This window comes from Myotis davidii, unplaced genomic scaffold (assembly GCF_000327345.1).
Source record: "Myotis davidii unplaced genomic scaffold, ASM32734v1 scaffold128, whole genome shotgun sequence".
In the NCBI taxonomy this organism is placed as follows: domain Eukaryota; kingdom Metazoa; phylum Chordata; class Mammalia; order Chiroptera; family Vespertilionidae; genus Myotis; species Myotis davidii.
Window position 1 is genome coordinate 331512 of NW_006299719.1, and position 22964 is coordinate 354475.

The 22964-nt window shown below is 39.6% G+C and overlaps 1 protein-coding gene across 1 annotated transcript in view; it reads left to right on the forward strand.

The window, feature by feature from the left end:
• SLC44A5 (solute carrier family 44 member 5) overlaps positions 1-22964 on the forward strand; it is a 152260-nt gene that overhangs the window by 65686 nt on the left and 63610 nt on the right. Inside the window, exons 4-5 of the mRNA XM_015571888.1 lie at positions 5861-5934; positions 19740-19824. Of these exons, the coding sequence (XP_015427374.1) occupies positions 5861-5934; positions 19740-19824 (159 nt within the window). The remainder of the gene's footprint in view (positions 1-5860; positions 5935-19739; positions 19825-22964) is intronic.

Below are 22964 nucleotides of genomic sequence, written 5' to 3' on the forward strand. Positions count from 1 at the left end.
CCTTCCTCTTTCTCTTTTGTGATTTCACTAGAGACAGTAATATCCAGATGGCATGCTTAAGCTTCACCAAAAAATTGAATTCCTAGACAAAACTTTCATCATATAGGGCACCTCTCCCCGCAAAATCTGAAATTTGAAACAGCACAGAATTTTAGCAGAGTCTGTTCATGATGCATTAGCCTATCAGTTGGAAATGTGTCTTCCTAATCATTCATGGGACATAGATTGCTTTTGTCTGCAGCATCTAAGGATCTGTGCTGAATGCTGCCATAGAGGACTATGTGGTCTAGGTTAGAGGTCAGCAAACTTTTTCTATAAAGGCCCAGGTTGTAAACATTTTAGGCGTTGTGGCCATACGGTTTGTATTGCAACTGCTCAAAACTGCTGTTGTAGCCCAAAAGTGGCCACACACAATATATACATGAATGAGTGTGGCTATTTTCCAAAAATTCTTATTTATGGATACTGAAATTTGAATTTTGTATAATTCAAAAAATATTCTTCTTTTGTTTTCTTAAAATGTAAAGTTCATTTTTAGCTCTAAGGCTGTTCAAAATCAGGCAGCAGGCCAGATTTGGCCCATGGGTTATCATGTGCCATCCACTGGTCCAGGTTATATTAGATAGAAAATAATTGCCTTAAATATGTACAAATACAATTCCTGTAAGTCTGCAGAGATGAGAGAGATCTCTTTTAGTTGGAAACTTCATGAGGGAGATATCATTTGAATTGGTTTGAAGGATGGAATCATAAATTTTTTATTTTAAAATTTGTCTTACATTTACATTCACTTATTTGATATCCACATTAAGCTTGTTCATAGCAAAATTTTAAATCCATGTGACATATAACATTGAACAGATTATTATATTTTGCATGCTGTAAGAATAGAAAGGAAGACACATCAGAGAGAAGGAGCCAAGAGTACTTGTCAATTGAATATGAAAGAGAATCTAATAAAAAGGGAAAGTCAAAGGAAGCTCCCAAGATCTTATGTTGAGGTGACTCTAGGCATTCTATATTTGTGGGTTAGAATGAGGTGGGGAAGGGAGGTGTACAAATTTATATATATAAAAGCCAAGCAACTGAACAGTGGAAAAACCAGAACTACCAGAAAGACTGGTGGCTATAATGTACACTAAGGCAGCCAACAGGCCCAATCGGGGGCAGGGCTGGCCAGTCAACTGCCCATGGCCCCTCCCCCTGCCAGCCCCATTCCTGACCGCCCTCTCCCCCACCCCAATCACTGAAGTGTGACCTTCAGTGACTCTAAGTAAGTAAACGCTCCCCAGCCTTCATAGACCAAGAACCTGGATGATGAGTGATTAGCAGGAAAACTGCTCATGGTCTGGAACATCAGTCAGGTGTCCAGGGGAGGTGCCCAGCACAACTACCATCTCCTGCATTCTCTCTCCACTGCTTCCTACCAAAGAGGGCAGCCACATCACACCACGGCCTCTCTTTAGAGGGTTTGTCTATGCAGCTAAACTGCATTACCTGCCTAGGGAGAGGCTTAGAAACGGAAGATGTAAGTGTCCCTGACTCTAATGCGCCTTTGAAGCTTCAACTCATCCAAAAGCCAACAGCAGATGTGTATACACCCTGCAAAGATTTTTGACGCTAATAACTCCCCCTGGCCGGCCCCACCCCAATTGGGGGCAGGCCAGCTGGATCCCACTAGTGCATGATTCGTGTACCGTGCCTCTAGTGCAGTGGTGGGCAAACTTTTTGACTCGAGGACCACAATGGGTTCTTAAACTGGACTGGAGGCCGGAACAAAAGCATGGATGGAGTGTTTGTGTGAACTAATATAAATTCAAAGTAAACATCATTACATAAAAGGGTACGGTCTTTTTTTTTTTTTTTTAGTTTTATTCATTTCAAATGGGCCGGACACCGTGCCTCTAGTGCAGGGGTGGGCAAACTTTTTGACTCGAGGGCCACAATGGGTTCTTAAACTGGACTGGAGGCCGGAACAAAAGCATGGATGGAGTGTTTGTGTGAACTAATATAAATTCAAAGTAAACATCATTACATAAAAGGGTACGGTCTTTTTTTTTTTTTTTTAGTTTTATTCATTTCAAATGGGCCGGATCCGGCCCGCGGGTCGTAGTTTGCCCACGGCTGCTCTAGTGCATCTATAATTGGGGTCCTATTCTTATTGTAGTTTGGAAAAATAAATATAAGGTAGTAATGGTACTTCTGTAGTTTAACTTTGAAAATACTTTTATGTCAGGGTAGCTCAATCTGAATAAAGTTTTAATAGTTTCCTGATAAATTTGAGAGTGAGTAGTTTAAAAAAAAATTGGACTTTGATTCAGAGGGAGAGAGTGGTAGAGGCTTAGGGGCATATTTCTCTACAAGTTATCCTTTCTGGGACCCAGTGGGATGCAACCCATTTTTAGTTTGGAACAATGGTTCTTAGTGCTTGCTATGAAAGTATAAATGAATCTACCCAAGGAAATGGCACAACAATGACAAGCCTCTAGCCAGAATATGATTCAGTAAGATTTCAACCAGGTGCTGGTATCACTCAAATTGCCTCAATAGCTGTCTTGAGAGACTTAAAAATTTAACCAAATTAAATCCTTGCTTTTTAAAAATAACTCAGTTCTTGCAGAACATATAGGGTTGTTACAGATGACCTGAAATCAAAAGAAAGGAACAGTGATAAGATGCTACAAATTCTAAAAACTTGAATTAAGCTTCTGCTAAGTTCCTGACTCAGAAATGCGCCTAAGCTATATTTTATATTTTGTTCAAATTCAGTTTCCTAAGTAGTATTTTTTTCTGGAAGGAATGTCTGTAGAAAGGGGGAGAAACAGATGAATTAATAGAGAAAATGGCAGGTAATTGTCATTATCTGAAAACGCACACCTATTTTTAAAAGGAAATTTTAAAAATAACAAAGGGAATCAAATCATAAGAAGAACAAATTAAGAAATACAGTAGTCTATCTAGAAAAACTTGCCTGCTTTTTGAGACTCTTGAATTTTTTAATTTATAATTTCACTCTGTTGAACATTTTTCTTTGCTTAATAAAATAAAATAAAATAAAATAAAATAAAATAAAATAAAATAAAATAAAATAAAATAAACCAGTCTGGCCTTCGGGTATGGTCTGCTATTTTTCTAAAGTGTTATACCAGAAGAGAAAAGCAGACTTGAATATATTATCCTGCTGGGTCCCAGAATAGAATCTCAAACACCTCAAGGTGTGAATTATTAAGAGATGCTGTTCCACTGTTGTGAGAGACTGCTGGGAGGAACGAGTGTATGGGCACCCAGTCCCTGGTGCTGTAGTGCATCCTTGGTACGAAAACGAAATAGAGATGTAGTATAAAACCGCATCTGGAGCCATTACTTCAACTGATGCCCATTCCTCAGTGCCAGTAGCTGGGGAGTATGGGTTTTACTTTTCAAAAATTTCCTTCAGAGCTCTGCTGCTTTCCTTGTGTTCTATCTTTTGAAGTTTGCAGTTTCTTTTATTTACCTCCCTAGTATATATGTTTATTTCTCCCTGTGCTTAATTCATAACATTACACATATATGACATTATACTACTATGTAACACTAGGTCATTATAAGTATGCATTACAGTATATATTACACATTATGTAAATATACAGATATCAACATATAGCTATATAACCTGGCTGGTGCTTCTGATCTCCTCCCTTTCTCCCTCTTCCTGGTAGCTATGATTACACACAAGGGCTTTGACAACTTGAAGACTTCTAATTAAAGCACTGAAGTGTTCCAGTTTCCTCTCCTTTAGTCCCTCACCTGCAGGCATTTCCTATTAAGTGTCGTGCTATTTAACAACTGCTCTGACAGAATGAGAACCTGATCTTGAGTAGGATGTGTCAGAACACATTTGAACAGTGAGAGATACTCTTCTCATCCCCATGCAGATGTTTGCTTCCTTTTCCTTTTTATTGAATTTATTGGGGTGACACTGCTTAATAAAATTATACAAGTTTCAGGTGCACAAGTCTACAACACATCATTGGTACACTGTATTGTGTGTTCACCACCTCAAGTCAAGTCTCCGTCTATCACCATTTATCCCTCACATATCCTCTTCCACCTCCCACCACCTCCCTTCCCCTTACCATACCTGTGTTATCTGTGTCCATGATTTTTTTCTCTTTTCCTTTGTCCCTCCACCAACCCCTCATTCTAGATTCTCCCAACAGCTGTCAGCCTGCTGTCTATCTATGGGACTGTCTCTATTTTGCTTGTTAGTACATTTTGTTCATTAGATTCCACATATGAGTAAATAATATGGCACTTGTCTTTCTCTGATTGGCTTATTCCAATTCGCCCAATGCTCTCCAGATCCATCCATGCTGTACCAAAGGGTAAGATTTTTTTTTTTTTTTAGTGACAGAGTAGTATTCTATTGTATAATAGTGTATTCTACTGTGTAGTAGTATTCCACAGTTTTTTTATTCACTCCTCTACTTGGGCTGCTTCCAAATCTTGGCTTATGAAGAGAACAGATTTTTACTTTCACCAGTTGTTAACTAAAGAAAATCAGAACTCTGTTTTCTTCTTTTTATTATTATTCTTATAATTTTAAAATCCAAGTGAATTTTAAAATCCTTGGGTTGGATTTAAACAAATGATAGTTTGTGTCATGGGTAACTTTCTCTATTGCGAGGTAGGAGGGATGTGTGTGGAGTTTTAGATATGTCTAATTTGAATCTTTAAAGAAAACTATAATCATATTAACATAAAGACTGAATGAAAAAGTTTTGGCATTAGAGACCCAGATATTTGCCTGCCTCTGTAGTTACCTCTCTCTCTTGGACCTTAGGTAAGTCAACTCACATTACTACCACAAACAACCTGATGGTATTCTTAGAAAATTTACAATGAAAGCAGTAAATGTATACAGGGTTTTATCAATGTAAGGTATTACTGTATATGTTACTGCACAATTATTATTCATTATTATTACTGCTACCACCTGTACAAACAGTGTGTAACTTCCACCTGACTGTGCTAAATGATTAGAGCATATCCATTGCCCTGAAGATTAAATTTTCGTTATGAGAATTCTCATGGGCAACTTTTAATCCTGTCAAATAGGTTGATTTTTTTTCTTTGCTAATATATTTTTCATTGTTTCAAATAGAGAATGGTTGTATTATTTCTCACTTTCAAGATATAGTTTTTACCTTCTAGACCACTCAGAAGCTGAACAAGCATAATATTGGGAATAGGAAATACTTTAGTTGAAAACCTTGACTATGCCTGCTGGAAGTTGGCTTGACTTGTGATCCCTAGCAAATCACTGCATCTCTGAGCCACATTTTCTCTAAACTTAATTTGATGATATCTAGCCTATAGGATAGCTGGGAAAATTATAGTTTTGATCATTAGAAAGTTACAACTCTACTTCCCTTAGAAAGTTTATGTAGCTAGTCCTTTATTTAATTAATATTACCTTTAAAATATGTCTATAGAAAGAAAATAAAGGGAGGAATGGAAATAGTTGAAAATATATGTGTACACCATGTTTTGGGGAGGCATGAAGATGAAAATCATAAAATTAAATAGTGTAAATTACAATTTCAAATAAAAACATTATTACTCAGTGTTGGTGTACTCTCATCCTTAAAAACATTTTACAAATAAAAACCAAGAAAGAATAAATGCTAAGAATTCTGGGGGAGTTTCTTTCATTATAGAATTATGACCCCTTTCTTGCTGCTATAGTCTTTAATTGCAGAAACACATGTGATCCACCTTTTAGAATTATTGGATATCAAAGGGCATATCGTTATATTTTGTACAGTAAATAAGAAGTCATCTTGGACCCTTTTTAATTCTAATTTTTTTTTGTCTTTAGGGGTTGTACAGATGTTCTGTGCTGCATGGTCTTCATACTGTTCATTACTGGCTACATTATTTTAGGACTTATAGGTGAGTAAATACAGGTATAAAAGATATTAAACACTTGGTAACGAAATAATTAAGTCAGTGTCACACTTTTAACATTAATCAATTTCTTCCCGAAGCATCTTATTATTGATTGTTGACTTTTCACCAGGACTCACTGGGTAGCAGATGTAATGAAAAATAAACACAAAGTAGTTTATTACAAGGAAAACTCAAATTAGTTAAGTAAATCCAATATAATAAAAGCCTAGTATGCAAATTGTCCCCTCAACTGGGAATTGTCCTCAAGATTGACTAGGGGGTGGGGTCGGCTGGGGGAAGGGAGGGAGGCTCCAGCCAGTGGTGGCAGCCGCTAGGGGCCCTACCAGTGCACAAATTTTGTGCACTGGGCCTCCAGTACAATTACAAAGAAGGAAGGAAAAGCTTATGGTTTCTTTTTAATCATTTTTACTTTTGAAATTCTATTAAGCAGCTAATTATGTTCATGTTGCTATTTACTAAGAAGAACTAGGGCCTAGATAGTTTAGGTAATATATAAACTTTTTTAATAAGAAAATTAAAAAGAAGGGGCATTTTTTAAGGATTTCCAAAATATAAGAGAATATGCATAGGTTATATGCAAATATTACCCCATTTTATATATGGCACTTGAGCATCAATGAATTTTGGTAAGCATAGGGGTCCAGCAAGCAATCCCTGTGGATATGGAGAGAAGACTGTGTATTATGATAATAGTAATAAAAAGGGGAGTTTGAAATGTAAAAAGAAATTGATAAAGATATTTAATGTAATTTCAGTCTTCTTTCAAAGAGGGTTATTTTGTGATATGATGAAATCTAAATGCCATGTAGGGGAATAAAAAAGAAAAAAGTATTTTATCTGATAATGCATAACATGTAAGAAGTCTTATTATCCTTGCCTACCAGAAAGAGATATCCTGTTGTTTATTATTAGGTAAAAAATTTTTCTATGAAAGTTAAAATAAAGAGGAAAAATACAGAGTTTCTTTATTTGGATTTTTAAAACACTACCAAAGGGACTGGTATGAATATTTTCTGTAAAAAGGTTTTGCAATTGCCTGTGAATTTATCACATTTTCTCCCAGAGACCCTAAGTCCTTTATATGTTGATCTAGGAAACTTTAACATATTATTAATAGGATGGGAGCTATAAAAGTCAGATAACAATATACATATAATAGTATAATCATGTTCTAGTGTCAATAACTAGTGCCTGGACTTAATGTGGAATGTATTAGCAGAAAGAAGGCTGGGCCTGCCTAGGGAACAATGGAAAATACTCTTTTCTGCTTTTCAGTTTTATCTTCCAATAAGAGTCATTTTTGAGAAAAGCAATTGAAAGTAATTTCCAGAAGATCATCTCAGTAATACCATGCAAAAACTTCTTAGATTTGGAGAATTCAAAAGTAAGGCAGGAATATAAGGAGAAAAAGAAGACTAAAGGAGCATAAATCACAAAACTAATATACTCTAAGCCTTTAGACGATTTCTTTGGTATTTCTTTAACCATTTTAAAGTCTAAACATCAATGTAGTTGTAGCACAATACATCATCCATAAATTAAATGTTATAATAAAATTAATTTTCTTATTCTACAACTAAAGGAATGTTAGCTTCTCTAACTTTGGGACACATCTTGTTTGTGTAATTTATTTTGTTTTTACTTTTTGTCATAGAATTGAAATTCATTGCATAAAAGTAGATTTGAACTCAAGCAGATGTAGGGTTTCCTCCATTTATTTGGTAGAACTGGGCTAGTGTCTTAACCTCAGTTTTCTTATCTGTTGAATATAGAAACACTATCTACTTTGCAGGGCTATTGTGAGAAGTAAATGAAATAATATTCAGCTACACCAATAATGATCCATAACAGTACTAGACAGTAGTTTGTTTCCTACCGTGTGGTTCTGAATTTTAATAAACTGCTTTAAAATGTAATTTACTCTATTATTTCTATATAGCAACCCATAATTTTGGTTATTATAGTTTGAATGCATACAGAAACTTCATAAGGATCTTATACTGTGCCCAGAATCTTTTTATTAGGAGGCCTTATGGCTCTCCACCACATCTCAGAGACACTCTGTTATCATCCACAGAGAAATTCCTTTCTTCCTTACCTGGGGCTGCGAAAGCCACTGCTGCTCCCTGTCCTGTGGAGACAGGAGAGGGAAGCACTGGGAGTGCTACCATTATTCCCCTGGAGCGTGATAAGAAATTCGCCTTTTTCTTTAAGAACTCCTTATCAGTTTGTAAATGCCTTAATCCACATGAAATTAGAGGATAAATGTTCCTCATGTAAAACTGGATTAATTAATGATTCTCCCAAATTAATCCTGAGGCCACTGATCAAAATGAATGGCTCACCAAATTTACTAAATATATATGCTATCTTTATCTGAACTATAATACTTTACTAGTTTGTTTGTAAGATAAATTTAACTCTTTGGTTATATCTAATATTGGGCTGAAAGAAGAATGAAGGAAAACAATTGGTCGAGTTCCCAGGAATATGAAGAATTTTTTCACATAAAGGAACATGTACCTTTTCCTGAGGAAAGATGATGCTAAGACCGTGTCACTGATAGTATATAGTTTGGCATCTTTAGCCATTTTGTTGGATCAGGACCTTTTTTAGGCCTGTCTTTCATCCATGTTTTGCAATTGGAGAGCTGTGTTTCTCACAAAGTCTGCGGAAAAACTGATTTTTGCCCTTAGATGGAATATGGCCAGCTAGCATGCAACAAAGGCACTTGACATTTGACTGATGAAAAGCAGAACCTCTATTCAAGTGGGGAAGTGGAGTGTGAGTAGAAGGTAATCAAATCTCCTTGAAAGATCAAACTAACATTTATGATAATAGCCCTCTTTTGTCCTACTTCACTGATGGTTGCTATTCAATTATTTCCTAACTAGAAAAAAAGAATAGGAATATTTCTTATGCAAATTGTTCCTTGCTATCCTTGTGCTAACATTATATATGCAATAATAGCACAATTTTAACAGTCAATAATTTTTCTTCTTTTCAAATGGATTTCCAATTGAATGAGTTATTTCCTTGTTGCATTTAATTAGAAAGCACTTGGAGTTAGGGTCTAAAGTTTGTTTGGTTTTTAATTTTTCCTAGGAATAATTATTGCTCTTAGTTGAGACAATAGGAAGTTAACAAAAAAAAAGTAAATTAATGCAAACTAGTTAGAACTCTGTCATCATGCCAAGAGCAGCCCAAGCCACATGGAGAAGCCACCTTAGGGGTCTTGGTCAGCAGGCTCAATGGCTCCAAGGGATAATTGCCATCAGCCCTGAAGGGCATTCGGATGACTGAAGCCCCAGTCAATATCTGACTGCATGAGAGACCCAGGGGCCCAGCGGACTCCCCAGATCATGAGCAAAATAAAATTGTTGATTGGGTGTGTTGGGTGCAGCAAGAATAGATAAGCAGACAACATTTAGTACCTGTGTAATAAGACCTAAAACATGGATATGGTTTTGAAACCAGGTTCAGAAGCCAAATGGATTGTGAGGAGACTGTCATGAGAGTTTAAAGGAAAGTGAGGAAAACAACTGGAAACAGAAGGGAATGGAACCTTATTATATACTGGTGAAGTATTTGGCACACTGTTGCCAATGGCAACATGGGAATAGGAAGTGTGCCCAACGGGTTCAGTGATCTATCTAAATAGATCAATCATCCTTAGGAGAGGAACCAACCCGTAGGAGCCTCATCTACACCGAGACCTGACTTAGGTGAGGTGATGAGATCCAGACCTTGAGCCTGGCTCCACTGAGCTCCCAGGCATAATTACTTTTATTGGAACAATAAATATAATGAAAAATCATGAACAATTCATGAAAAAATCATTATATTTATACGTAATGAGAACTAGTGTTAATGTCCTTTTGCTTTCTTTACAAGTATATAATTGTTTTCTAATTAAAATACATACTTATGCTTCTTTTTGGTTTAGAAGTCTTCATTTTAAAAAGCAAGCACTTCGTTTTGACTGTTTTTTGAACATATTTCTTTGTGTTGAGTGAGATTTTTACTGTTGTATTTTGCTGAATACATGAATTCCAGATGATTTCAAGTGGAATATTGCTAGCATGAGAGTGACTGATTTGTGCTCAAGGACATGACCCCAAACTCACCATTGGGCGGAAGAGACCACCTGTGAAATGATAAACAACATTTCTTATCCAGGCAACCGGATACAGGGTTGCTTCCAAAAATGCTCCCACAGCAATGGTGTCATCAGCACAGATTTCCAAATTCGGTATCATGTGCCCTATTATCTGCTTCATTGCATTTGTAAATTGCTTGTGTTAAAAAGCCATAAGCACAATTTGGCGGGCCTGTTCCTCACATTTTAAAACAGTTAAAATGTACCTTTAAGGGATACAAAATAATGATTTGAAAGCCAACATTCCCGGACGAACAAGTGGTTTGGGAATGCTTTAGCTGCCCCAAACAGATTTGCAGTTAATTTTTAAGTGTCAGTGCAAGTAGTTGGCCTACTCCCATTTTCTCCTCGACAGAGGGCTCTTTAACTGCTGCCACTTCTGACTCAACCTCAGAGCACAACAGGAACATGCTTTGCAAATGTTTGAAAATGAAAGATGATTCCAGATAATTATACTTGCCCCTGGCACTTGAGTAACATACATTTCCTTAGTATGAGTGAAAGGACAATTTGCCTGAATGAAATTTTTACCTATCTCTCACCAATCTTTTCTTATCTGCGATGAATTACCCAAATAGGAGTGTTTTACAAATAATTTATCTTCTCTCTTCTCTTCTCTCTCTCTCTCTCTCTCTCTCTCTCTCTCTCTCTCTCTCTCTCTCTCTCTCTCTCTCACACACACACACACACACACACACATACTTATCCTCTTCACTTAAAGTGGTCTTTTAAAGTTATTCTTAAAACTTAGGAAGTTAAGGGGATAAGATGATCAGTCCTGACTGGTACTGACTGCTGTGTAACTTTGTCACTTGGTTTACTCACCAATAACCAGGCAGTTTCATTCTAGAGGCTGTGCTCATACCACCATGCAACCCTGCCTTGTATTTACTAAAGAAGATACATGGGGATTCTTTAAATAATGAAGGTCACTGAGAGGGAAGGGGCTGACCAGAACCCCATGATATGCTGTGGTTCTGGTCAGCCATAGCATATCATGTGCTAATGTTTTTTTTCTTCCTCCTTCACTCCCCCATCCCCAATTACACAGAGTTGGCTTAAAACAGCAAGTGTCAGAAAACAGCACTAGTGGAATAAGTGAAAAGCAGGTTTTCTTTCTTCCTTTTTTGTTTTTCAAGAGGACGGGAGAGAGAAACATCAAAGTGAGAGCATAACATGGATCAGCTGCCTTCCGCATGCCCCCTCCTGGGATTGAGCCCGTAGCCCCAGTATGTGACCTGACTGGAAATAGAACCGCCAACCTTTTGGTGCATGGGAGGATGCCCAACCAACTGAGCCACACCAGCCAGGGCAAAAGCAGGTGTTCTTTTGCAGGCAAATATCACAATCTGAAAGCTGCAGTTTGTATGTGTCACTGTTTACATTCAGAGATTGCTTGCAAAATTAGCTTCTATTATGTACCCGCTAAAGAGAGAAACACATTCTTTATGATAATCCACAACTACTAATACAGGTTTGGTTTTTTTCTCAGTTAGTGCTTATATAGAGAGTAAATGAAATTATGTCAGATAGTATCTCCTCTGGGCTTTTTCTGGCCAGGAAGGTCTCAAAGGATTTCATGGATCTTTTGAAAAAGATATGTTTACTATAGTAGATATTACTAATGAATATTAAGTGTAACATTTTCAGATATAAGAAATTAAGTCCATTTTTTTGGAATGATGAGAGCTCTTCCTTCAAGCAAGGGGGTGTTGCCACTTCTGGAGCTATCATACAATTAAGCAAATAAACACTGAGATGAGTGACACTGGGTGTGTGATGACTTTGAGGTTTTCAAGGAAAATTTGAATAGGAGAAGGACCTACCTGAACAAAACCTTTTTAGTGAATTGCAAGGTTGGCACTGACAACAACATTATGCTAAAACAATCTTCCTGTTGGTCATTATAGAAAATAACCTAAGATACTGCCTCTCTGTGCACCAGCTTGTGTATGCACCATATTGGTTTCCTATCTGTCCCCAACACCTATCACCCCCACCCCTCACAAAACCTTTGTCCATGTGTCCTTCTCATGGAAGCTTCTTTGAGCCTCCATTCATTTTCCTGCATTAGTTCTTCAGGGACATCATCCCTGACCTCCTTCACATGGCCATTTGCCTCTAAGAATTTTTGTACCAGGTATTGCTCCTTATAGTGTTTGTCAGAATTGTAATTTCACATTTGTTTGTGCAATTAATTCATTAAGATTGATTTCCCCTAAAAGACTGTAGGCTCTGGGAGAGCAAAGACCTTTATATACCCAGCATCTAGCAAGATCCTGACATATAGTAAGCACTTAAACAATATTTGTAGAATGAATGAAGAAAAGGATGAATACATTTCTGTCCTTATTATTTCCAATTACGTCTTAACTTCTAAAAAAAACAACAAAAACCGCTATCTTGTAATGTGAATAAAAACCTTGAACAGGTTGTTAATAGTAATAGACTAATATCTAATTAGAATAGCTGGAAAAAGAAGTATATCAAAGTAATCAGCATGGAGTCAGCTTGCTAATAAAAGAACAAAGATGTAAAAAGCCTAATTTAGTTTCTTGGTTTATCTGATTGTCCATTCCTTTTTAATTCTACATGTGGTTTTTAAAATGTGTTTAAAAAATGCCTTGTCTCATCTTTTGCCTTCTACTCTGACCCCTCCTATTTCACAGACTCCAAAATTAGAATGCTCATCTTTCTGATTTTTTTTTTCTTCTGTCCCCTCTGGTAGTAAATTCTGACAAAAGAGAATCTGAAAACCTTATTATCTCTTGTTATTTTTTGTTTGTTGGTTTGTGTGCTTTTCATAAAGTCCTGTATGTCTCGCTGAATATATCTAACATGCTACCCTTGAAGAGGCTGGTCACTTGTTCAGAATATAGGCTGGTATTTTTCATTACCTTCCCCCCATCTCACTCTACCCTACTCTACCCTGTTCTGTCCCTTGACAAACTGGCATAGGCTTTATAAGGATTACACCAACAGGTCCTCTTGTCCTGTGGCTTCTGTTTGGTTTGGTTGGTGAGAAGTGCTGACAATAGGTTGGCGGGTAGGAGGATGAGTTTGTGGAATTTGTTCCTCTGGCTCTCTTGCTGGGATGTCTTTCTACCTAAGGCTCCACCCCCTCAGTCAGTCAGCTCTTTCTACTTGGCTTCTCTCTGGACACAGATAACTCCTTCCACCCTGAGCCTGAAAACGGCACCCTACAGTTGCTAGCCTCTGTAGCAACTCTTCTTTGTTTCTCAAAACCCTACCCATCTTGCTGTAAATATTCCTTTATGAAACTCTCTTTAATTAATCTGTGTGAGTACAACATGTGTGTCCTGCTCTGACCCTGTTGTATTCTGGAAAATAGCAGCCCCACCTTGAGAGGCATTGCTCCCTAAGGAGTGCATTAATCAGATCTTCGTATGGGATCCTTCAGTTCCGTAGGCCGGCTGCTTCGGGGTGATCGGGTTCAGTGTGACCCTCTACTGCTGACAGTGTGCCACACAAGCAATGGTAGGGGCCAGGTCAGCTTTTGTGAATAAATGTCCATGCTAACAAAACTCAGTCATAGCCTTCAACCCTGTTGTCATGATTACTTTTTGCTGGGGTCCAGCCCCAGCGGGTCCAGGGGTTCCCAAAGGTGTGGGTGGAGTCGGCGAGGAAGGAAAGACATGGAGGCAGTGTTCAGGTGATCATCATAGCCAGGTTCTTTTTCTTTTATTGTCAGCTAGCATCTGTATTTATACTATTTGGTCCCCACCTGGGAAACAACCTTTCTTTTCCTAGCCAGGTTCCTCCCCCTATTGTCCTCTTACATCTGCATTTATCCTATTTGATCTTAACCCCATCCATTCCATTCCAAAGGCTAGGGCATTTCTCATCTCTATTTCAAGGTTCCTTGAAACATCCCTGCAGGGACTGCCTCAAGCAACCAGGGTGGATCGGCTTCCAGCAACTTTTTCACAAAATCATTGAACAAGTACTTTTCCATCTGATTAGTAAAGGATACCTCTATAGAGGATCTTTACTAAGCAGGCATGTAGACATGAATATTTTCATATTCTGAATTCATTTTGAGGTTGGACCTTCTAGTTATTTATCAAACTCCCTTGCCATTCATTGTCTAATATTCTTATTTTCCAGTCCATGATATTTTGGTCAAACAATTGGCCTCTGTCTATGAATAGATCATAGGCAGGTCATTTCTTCTCCCAGTAAAAGTAGGTAACTAGAAAAATGTTCCCAGAGCTGTGCTAACAGATCTTCCCTAGACACCTATAAATCTGGTTTAATTTTATTCCTTCCCAGTCAACTGCTCATAGCAACCTTTCCATGCACCATCGGTATGTGCTGAAGCAGTGCCCCAGGAGTCAATACACTATTATTGTGAGCAATCTGTGAATGAAGTTGTCTTCTGCCTTTATGACCTTCACAAGCATTGAATGAATATATCACTTCAGCTCCCCAATACTGTCGTGCTGCTGGGCATGGCCAACTTTAGGATTGATGGATTGGATAACATCCGGTTCATCCGGGGCTTCTTATGTCACTGAGTGGTCATTCAGGGTCCAGGAGCTACTTTGCAAAATAATTTATTTGCTGAAAAAACATGAATTTTCTCCAAAACCCTAGGGACCGCCAACTGTGATTCCCTAATAGGCATTTACCACAGGCCCCGTACAGCATTCTGCTCTCTGATAGAGATTTTAAGCACCATTGAGTCCATGCTGCCATATAGAGCTAGTGGCAGAACTGCTTGTACAGTTTTATCTGAACAGCATTTTATTTCTCTGGGTCACACTCAAATCTGGGAGGCAATAAGTGTTGTTCTTCTCTCTTTATAGCAGCAGATGCAAGGTGCAGAGCTTACCATTTACTTTGGAGGAGACATCACAACTGGGCTCCTCAGGTCTTCATTGGAAGACCACTGTATTTTCATGAGATATATTTTTCATCCATGGCATACATGGTTTCCTAAGGTATCAGGATTACATGCTAGTTAATACTCTCCAGATCTTATCTGCATCAATGTGAAGACTCTCTGTGGTATCCTGTGGAGTAAGTATATTATCAAACTTTACAGACTAAATTATGGCAACGAGCTAGGAAGTCACACAATGTTGAGGGCAGATAGTGACGATGCAGTACTCTCCCTGCCAGGTGAAAGCAGGTACCCCTGGTATTTTCTATTTATCAGGAATGGCAAAGCTTTTGTTAGAAAAACTGTTGCATCCAAGGTGGCAGAGTCTGCTTTTTTGTGTTTTAGTAGAGAGACTATAACTTAAAAAGCATCTAAAATTAAGGCCATGGCTTGGTTGAGTTTAAGAGAATGCAATATCATTCTTCAGAAATCATCTTCCCTCTGCACTGACCAATTAGCGTGATAATAGTTCCCTTAGGGAGAATGTATACATTATGAAACAATTATTACAATAAATATGAATGTTTTTCTCTATATCCTCAGAGTCTTTGTGTGTCTATCACAGGTAAGGCCTAATAAATGAGTGACTCAATGAATAGGAAGATGATGATAATTCAGTATGAGTGATGAGGAGCTTGACCATATTCTAGACTGGCACTTTAAGATAACACTGTCATGTTAACTTTCTTTTCAGAATTAAAGTAAATAGATATCAGATACTGTACAATTGGTTGGGCCCTAAGGAGTAGTTTAAATGTTATGATACTGTTAATCACCTTATTTGTGGAGAAATATTCTAGAGCAGATCTGTCCAGGAGAAACATAATGTGCATCACATATAAGTTGAATTTCTAGTAGCTCTATGTAAAGAAATGTTTTAAATATAAAATTAATTTTAATAATATATTTTATTAACTACAACTAAATATTATTATTTTAAATATAATCAGTACAAATTATTGATATTTACGTTTATTTTTTGTTCACACACTTTAAAATCTGATGTGCACTTTGCAGTTATAGCAGATCTCAGTTCAGCTGAGCCACACATCAGTGCTCAGTAGACACAGGTGGCTAGTAGCTATCTTAATGAACAGCACAATTCTAGAAGTTCCATGAAAAGAGAAATTCCAAGAAATGGAGTAAAATGCGAGAGGTCTTAGTTTAATGTAAAAAGCCCCTTAGTTTATTAATGGACACAATAACTGTTGTTGCACATCTCTTTTTTCCTGTCATATTCTTCCAGTAGAGGTGGGTGAGATATATGCTTGGCAGAGCAGATAAAGGAAACAAAATACCCTTGACTGAGGTGACTTGGTTGTACTGGCCCTTGCAGCTCAAAAGCAGACCATCTGCAGCACGACTTCTGTGCCAGAGGCTGCATGGAGAGGTGTAGCAGCAGCTATTACACACAGCCACCTGCCACACTTCCAAACCACAAAATCAACAAAGAGCATTCCTCCCCTGACACTTCTATCTTTGCCCGAGGCATCATATCCTTCCCAATCGCTCTCCCTCCCCAGCCAAGTACAAAGCTCTTTTCAAACGACAGAGGCTCCAAAAGTGCCTGTGTCATCTCCTTTCCTACCATCTGCCCACATACTGCTGACCCTCACATAGCTGCTCTCCTTGTTGTCCCACTGTGAACAAGCTTTTTGCTAGTCTATCCTTTAGCAGCAGCATTACAGCTACAGAGTCTAGTAGTGGTTAAAGCGTGGGCCTGGGAGAGCAACACACCTAACTTCAAGCCCTGTTTATGCCTCTTGAAAGCTATGTGATCTTGAGAAGTAAATAAAACTCTGAACTACAGTTGCCTATAAAGTTAGTTATCTACTTCATAGGATTATTGTGAGACTGATATAGAGCTACTGTGAGACTCCATTGAGACAATGGGTACAATGCATTTAGCATAGTATCTGGCACATGGTGAGCAAGTAATTGGAAACTCGCATTTTTAGACTATTTCCTCAATCTAACATTCTTCCCTACTCCTGGCCACCTGTCTAAATCCTGGTCATTTTTCAGTATTTCTCAGGTTCCACTTCTTCTCTAAGCCTTCTACAAACTTGATTCTTTCCTTTTAATGTGTTTCTTGAGAACTCTGACATAAACAATGCTGGGATTAACCTCTAGTACAGGATACATACCTGTCATGTCCAATTCTTTGATTGAGGACGAAAAGAACACACACATACCTGCGTGCGCACGCACACACACTCACACACACACACGCACACAGTATACATGTAGTAGAAGCTGCCGACGCCCCACTCCTCATTCCTTGGCCCTTCTGAGTTGGCTTGCAGCTCTGGCAGACAGTTTTACCACGCCCACTGGTTCCTCGGAAGGTCCCCAGCAGGCGGGAGTCAGTGCTGCCCACAAAAGCATCCCACTTGTTAGCGTGCCCTTTACTGCTTTGCCTCCTTCCCTGGATCACTTTTCTCACAGCCACTTAAGCTTCCTGGAATCACTTCTCAAATTAACTATTTGCATCAAAGTTCTCGTCTCAATGTTTGGTTTTGGTGAAATCCAGATAAGACAGGAACTAACATGACCGACTTCACACTCTATGTCAGGCATTCTGCTTTCACCATCTTTCATATTCTCCACATTCTTATGAAGCTGGGTATTCTGATACCCATTTTATGGTTACAAATTAGAAAACCAAGACTCAAAACAATTAAGTGACTTGTTCAGGGTCATAAATATATTAATTAGCATATCCAAATGCTTCTTTAGGTTCCCATCTCCAAATTAAGAATGGTATGGAAAAGAAATAAAACATTTCAGGATAAAGTTAAATATATTATAGAAAATAAAGTCAGGTAAAAATTAGATCTTTTTCCTCAGTTTAGCCAAAGTGTGACAAACTAAGATTTAAAACTAAATTTAATGAAATCATGTCTGGAGACATAGATGTTGAACGCTAGATGTCATTTAAACGCCTTATTTATAGTCCACTTTCTTTATTCTGGGAAATAAAAGTGGGAAGATATGGCAGTGGAGTGATGCCCAAATGAGTCAGATTTTATAAGAAGCTATTAGAAGATGAAATTGATTTGACCTCTAGAACATTTGAGAAAGAATTAGACAGAGGGGACTTTCCTGGGTATTTAGAGACTAAAAGGAAAGGCTTAGATGGATGAGAAATATTGAGAAACATTTTCCTATCATATTAAAATTCTCATTCAGAATTGATTTCTTTAATCTTTCTAAGTCACATTGTCCATGTATATAAGGCTTATTGAATTATAACATCAATTGTCAAAGCCAGTGAATGTAGGTAAGGAGATAGCTCGGAAAATGTTAAGGGAAGCAAAGGACAAAGAGATATGTTGTCCATATAGAGACAAGTATTAGCTGACCAATGCATTTCCTAGAGTTTTAAAATCTCTATTAGTCAAATTGGAGAAGTTAGAAATAATCAGTTAGAATTAGGGAATATTACCCAATTTAGTTAATGCATGTTATTTTCTGTGGTTCTGTAGTCTAGCTGTCAAGTAAAGTTTGTACTTTTTGGAAAATCAGATTGATGACTTTGTATGAGGTAGAGCCAGGGTCTTCAGAGAAAATAGAACTGAGTCTTCAGTTTTCATGAAGCTTTAGAACACTTGATATTTATAGTAAGCCTTGAGATTATCAGACAGGGTACAGTAAATCTTTATTATGTACTAGAGGCCCAGGGCACAAATTCGTGCACAGGAGGGTGGTGGAGGTGGGAGAGGGGTCTTTCAGCCTGGCCTCCACCCTCTCGCAATCCGGGACTCCTTAGGGGATGTCTGTCTAAACCGGCAGTTGGACATCCTTCTGGCAATCCGAGACCGCTGGCTCCTAACTGCTCGCCCGCCTGCCTGCCTGATGCCCCTAACCACTCTGCCTGCCTGCCTGATCACCCCTAGCCACTCTGCCTGCCTGCCTGATGCCCCTAACTGCCTCTGTCTGCCTGCCTGATGCCTCTAACTGCCTCTGCCTGCCTATCTGATTGACTCTAACCACTCACCTGCCTGCTTGATCACCCATAACTGCTTGCCTGCCTGCTTGATCACCCATGACCACTCACCTGCCTGTCTGATCGCCCCTAGCCATCTCTGCCTCAGCCCCCACCACCACAGCTTCATCTGGAAGGACGCTCAGAATGACATTCAGAAGGTCGTTCGGCTGTCCAGTCTAATTAGCATATTATGCTTTTTATTATTATAGATTGCCTGTGAAGTTGCTACTGTTTGCCTTTTTTAATGTCACATGAAATCATAAAAAAACCTAATCAGTTTGAATTGGGCATTAGAGTTTCCTTCCTTTAAATTTTTAAGTGTTTTCACTTATGCATAACCCAAAAGAATGACATCACATTATTTACTGTAAATTTATTAGCTCTGCTATGAAGTCATTTAGTTTTGAGCTCTCGAAAAAAAAATGACTTCAAGCTTTTGTAGTGTGCCTCTAATTCACATTTTAATAAATGTCATTTTCTAAGTGCATTACCTCATGCTTTGGCTTCAATCCAGAGGAATACCGAGAGAATAAGAGAAATGTGCTTTCTGACTGGTTCATCCATATTTTATTTTACTTTTCATTAAGAAATTACTCTTTGAAGGAAATCAATAATCTTCTCTGACTGACGGGAGAGGTTAGAATGTTGCAGTGGTGCATTCTAATTTCTCACGTACACTGCTTTCAGCCAGCTGTTGCTGATAGAGTGCTTGTCCTTTCTCGTTCCTGCAGCCTGGGTACATGGCGACCCCAGAAGAGTGGCTTACCCTACAGACAGCCAGGGCCACTTCTGTGGCCAGAAGGGCACCCCCAATGAGTGAGTATGGCCACCTTTGCTTTGTCTGATTTTACTGTTTAAGCTACAACCTGGAAACCACGTTTGCATTCATCTTACTGGACTTCTTAACAAGATTGAAATTCAAAGGGAAGGCCTTCCCTCCATGTTTTCCTGAAACAGTGTACAAGCAGTTGGAGAGTTTCATACTATCTGACGTAAGACAAGATGTCACTATTATACAGCATTTTGTTAGATTGCATGAAGATGTTGCTTAATGAAAATATAATGGTAATGGGTGAGTTCAACCAGTGATTTCATCAGAAGCCATATTTTAAAGTGCCTTATGAAATGGCTTTTGGAAGGCTGAGTTCTGAGTAGCTGTTAAAAAGCTAGAGATTAAAAAGCTGTTGTTAGATTTGTGTTTGCTGTAATTAAATCACTCTGATAAATCACTCCCCCTCTCAAAGTGAGGAGCCCACCCAGAAAGTCCTCTATGTGTGGTAGACTTTTCAAGGCAATGACCTTAAGTAGCAGAAACAAGCAAGGACCAAGGTTCCATCAAATTCCTTTCCAGTGTGAATTGAAACAGAAAAAGTTTTTTCTTTATTTCTTTACGTTAAGAAACCAAAACAAAAACGTAAATCTCACACTTTAAGAAAATTTTGCCTTCTTTCCCACTAGTAATTGGAGTTGTTACTAGATCTGGTTCTTTATAACCAATTCAGTTTCTATAAAAGCTGGTACTGAATGGATAAAAGCCAAAGCAACAACAGTCCCTGACCCCCTGCCACCACCAACAGCAAATAAGGCTCAGAACGCTTTGGTGAGTTTCCCACCCACAACTGTGGAGCTTATTATTTGAGATACACAGATTTTAAAAATAGATTCAGGAAGGTGTTAACAAAATTTTTATAAACAACCAAGAGAACCTAAAATTTGGGTGGGAAGGAAACCCTCAATCATGTCAAGTTGAGTTTATAGTGGACAAATTGACTCCAACAAAAGGTCTTCATTGCCTATTAGAGACGACAAGACTGAACTCTGATCTAGGGTGGTAATTCTTATTTTAACCTCAGCAACTAAAAACATCCTAGGCAATGACAACAGACACTTCACCCTATGAAGGACAAATAGAGCACCAAAAGGTAAAAGTAATAAAAACCTCTAAGTCTCTAGTTCTGTAAAATAGGCAATTTTTAAAGGTCTCCTGTAGCGATAAAATTATTTGCCCATATACATGTGATTTTATTTCTGGGCTCTCAATTCTGTTCAGTTGGTCTGTGTGTCTCTTTGTCCACCAGTACTATACTGTTTTGATTATTGTAGCTCTATAGTATAATTTGAAGTCAGGTGGTGTGATACCTCCAGTTTTTTTCAGTATTTCTATGGCCATTCAGGGCCTTTTGTGGTTCCATACAAATCTGGTGATTTTTTTGTTCTATTTCTTTAAAAAATGACTTTGGTTAAGACCTGGGGTGGGGGCTGGATCGAGAGGGTAAGGGTGGGGGAAAGGAGGCCACCTGTAATACTGTTAACAATAAAAAAATATGCAGGGTGTTTCAAAAAATGTATACACACTTTAACAGCTAAAGCTCAATTTTGAAAATGAAACGTATTTTAATATACACTGCCTTTATAATTACAAATGTATCTACATTTTTTGGGACACCCTATATACAAAAAACATTCTCATCACAATAAAAAATTCTAACTATGTGAAGTGATAAATGTTAACTAAATTTCTAGTAATTACTAGGTGCCTGGTGCATGAAATTTGAGCATGGGGGAGGGTGTCCCTCAGCCTGGCCTGCATCCTCTCCAGTCTGGGACCCCTCGGGGGATGTCCAACTGCCGGCAGTTGGACATCCCTCTCGCAATTCTAGGACTGCTGGCTCCTAACCACTCACCTGCCTGCCTGCCTGATCGCCTCTACCACTCTGCTTGCTGGATTGATCAAGCCCAACTGCCCCTCTCCCCCGTTGCCTCCAACTGCCCCCTCCCCGCCGGCTTCCTCTCCCCCAACTGTCACTCAGGGGGCTCCCTCAGCCCGGCCTGTGCCCTCTTGCAGTCTGGGACCTTTGGGGGATGTCCCTCTGGAAGCCCAGGAGCCCTCGGGGGATGTCCACTTGCCAGCGGGGAGCAGGCCTAAGCTGCAGTAGGACATTCTTAGCACTGCTGAAGAGGCGGGAGAGGCTCCTGCCACCATCGCTGTGCTTGCAGCCGTCAGTGTGGCTTGTGGCTGAGCAGAGCTCCTTTTGTGGGAGCGCACTGACCACCAGGGGGCAGCTCCTGCATTGAGCGTCTGCCCCCTGCTGGTCAGTGTGTGTCATAGTGACCAGTCATTCCCAGTCGTTCTGCTGTTAGGGTCAATTTGCATATTACCCTTTTATTATATAGGATAGAGGCCTGGTGCACAGGTTGGGGCTGGCTGGTTTTCCCTGGAGGGTGTCCTGGATCAGGGTGGGGGTCCCGCTGGGGTGCTTGGCCAGACTGGTGAGGGGCTGAGGGCCATCTTCAGGCTGGCCACACCCCCTTCAGGGTGGGGGTCCCCACTGGGGTGCCTGGCCAGCCTGGATGAGGGGCTGAGGGCTGTCTTCAGGGTGGTCAAGCCCCCCAGTGGGGACCCTCACCCCATGGGGGTGTGGTCAGCCTGGGTGAGAGTCTGAGGGCTGTTTTCAGGCTGGCCACAGCCCCTTCAGGGTCGGGGGGGTCCCGCTGAGGTGCCTGGCCACCCTGGTGAGGGGCTGAGGGCCATTTTCAGGCTGGCCACGCCTGCGGGCTAGAAGCAGGTATCTGGGATTTATTTATTTTCTATAATCGAAACTTTGTAGCCTTGAGCGGAGCTCAGGGCCAGCCAGGGCAGGCAGGAAGCTTGCATTCCTCCATTGCTGGGGGCAATCCAAGGCTCCTGCTCACTCCAGCTCGGTGGCTACCGCCATCCTTTTGGCGGAGTGACAGAGTAAGGGAGTGACAGTTAATTTGCATATCACTCTTTTATTACATAGGATAGAGGCCTGGTACACTGGTGGGGGCTGGTTATCTGCCCTGAAGGGGGTTTGGGATCTGGGTTAGGGTCCTCTTGGGAGGTGGTGCCAGCCTGGGTGAGGGGCCTGGGGTCGTTTGCAGGCCGGCCACACCCCCATCAGGGTGAGGGTCCTCGCTGGGGACGTGGCCAGCCT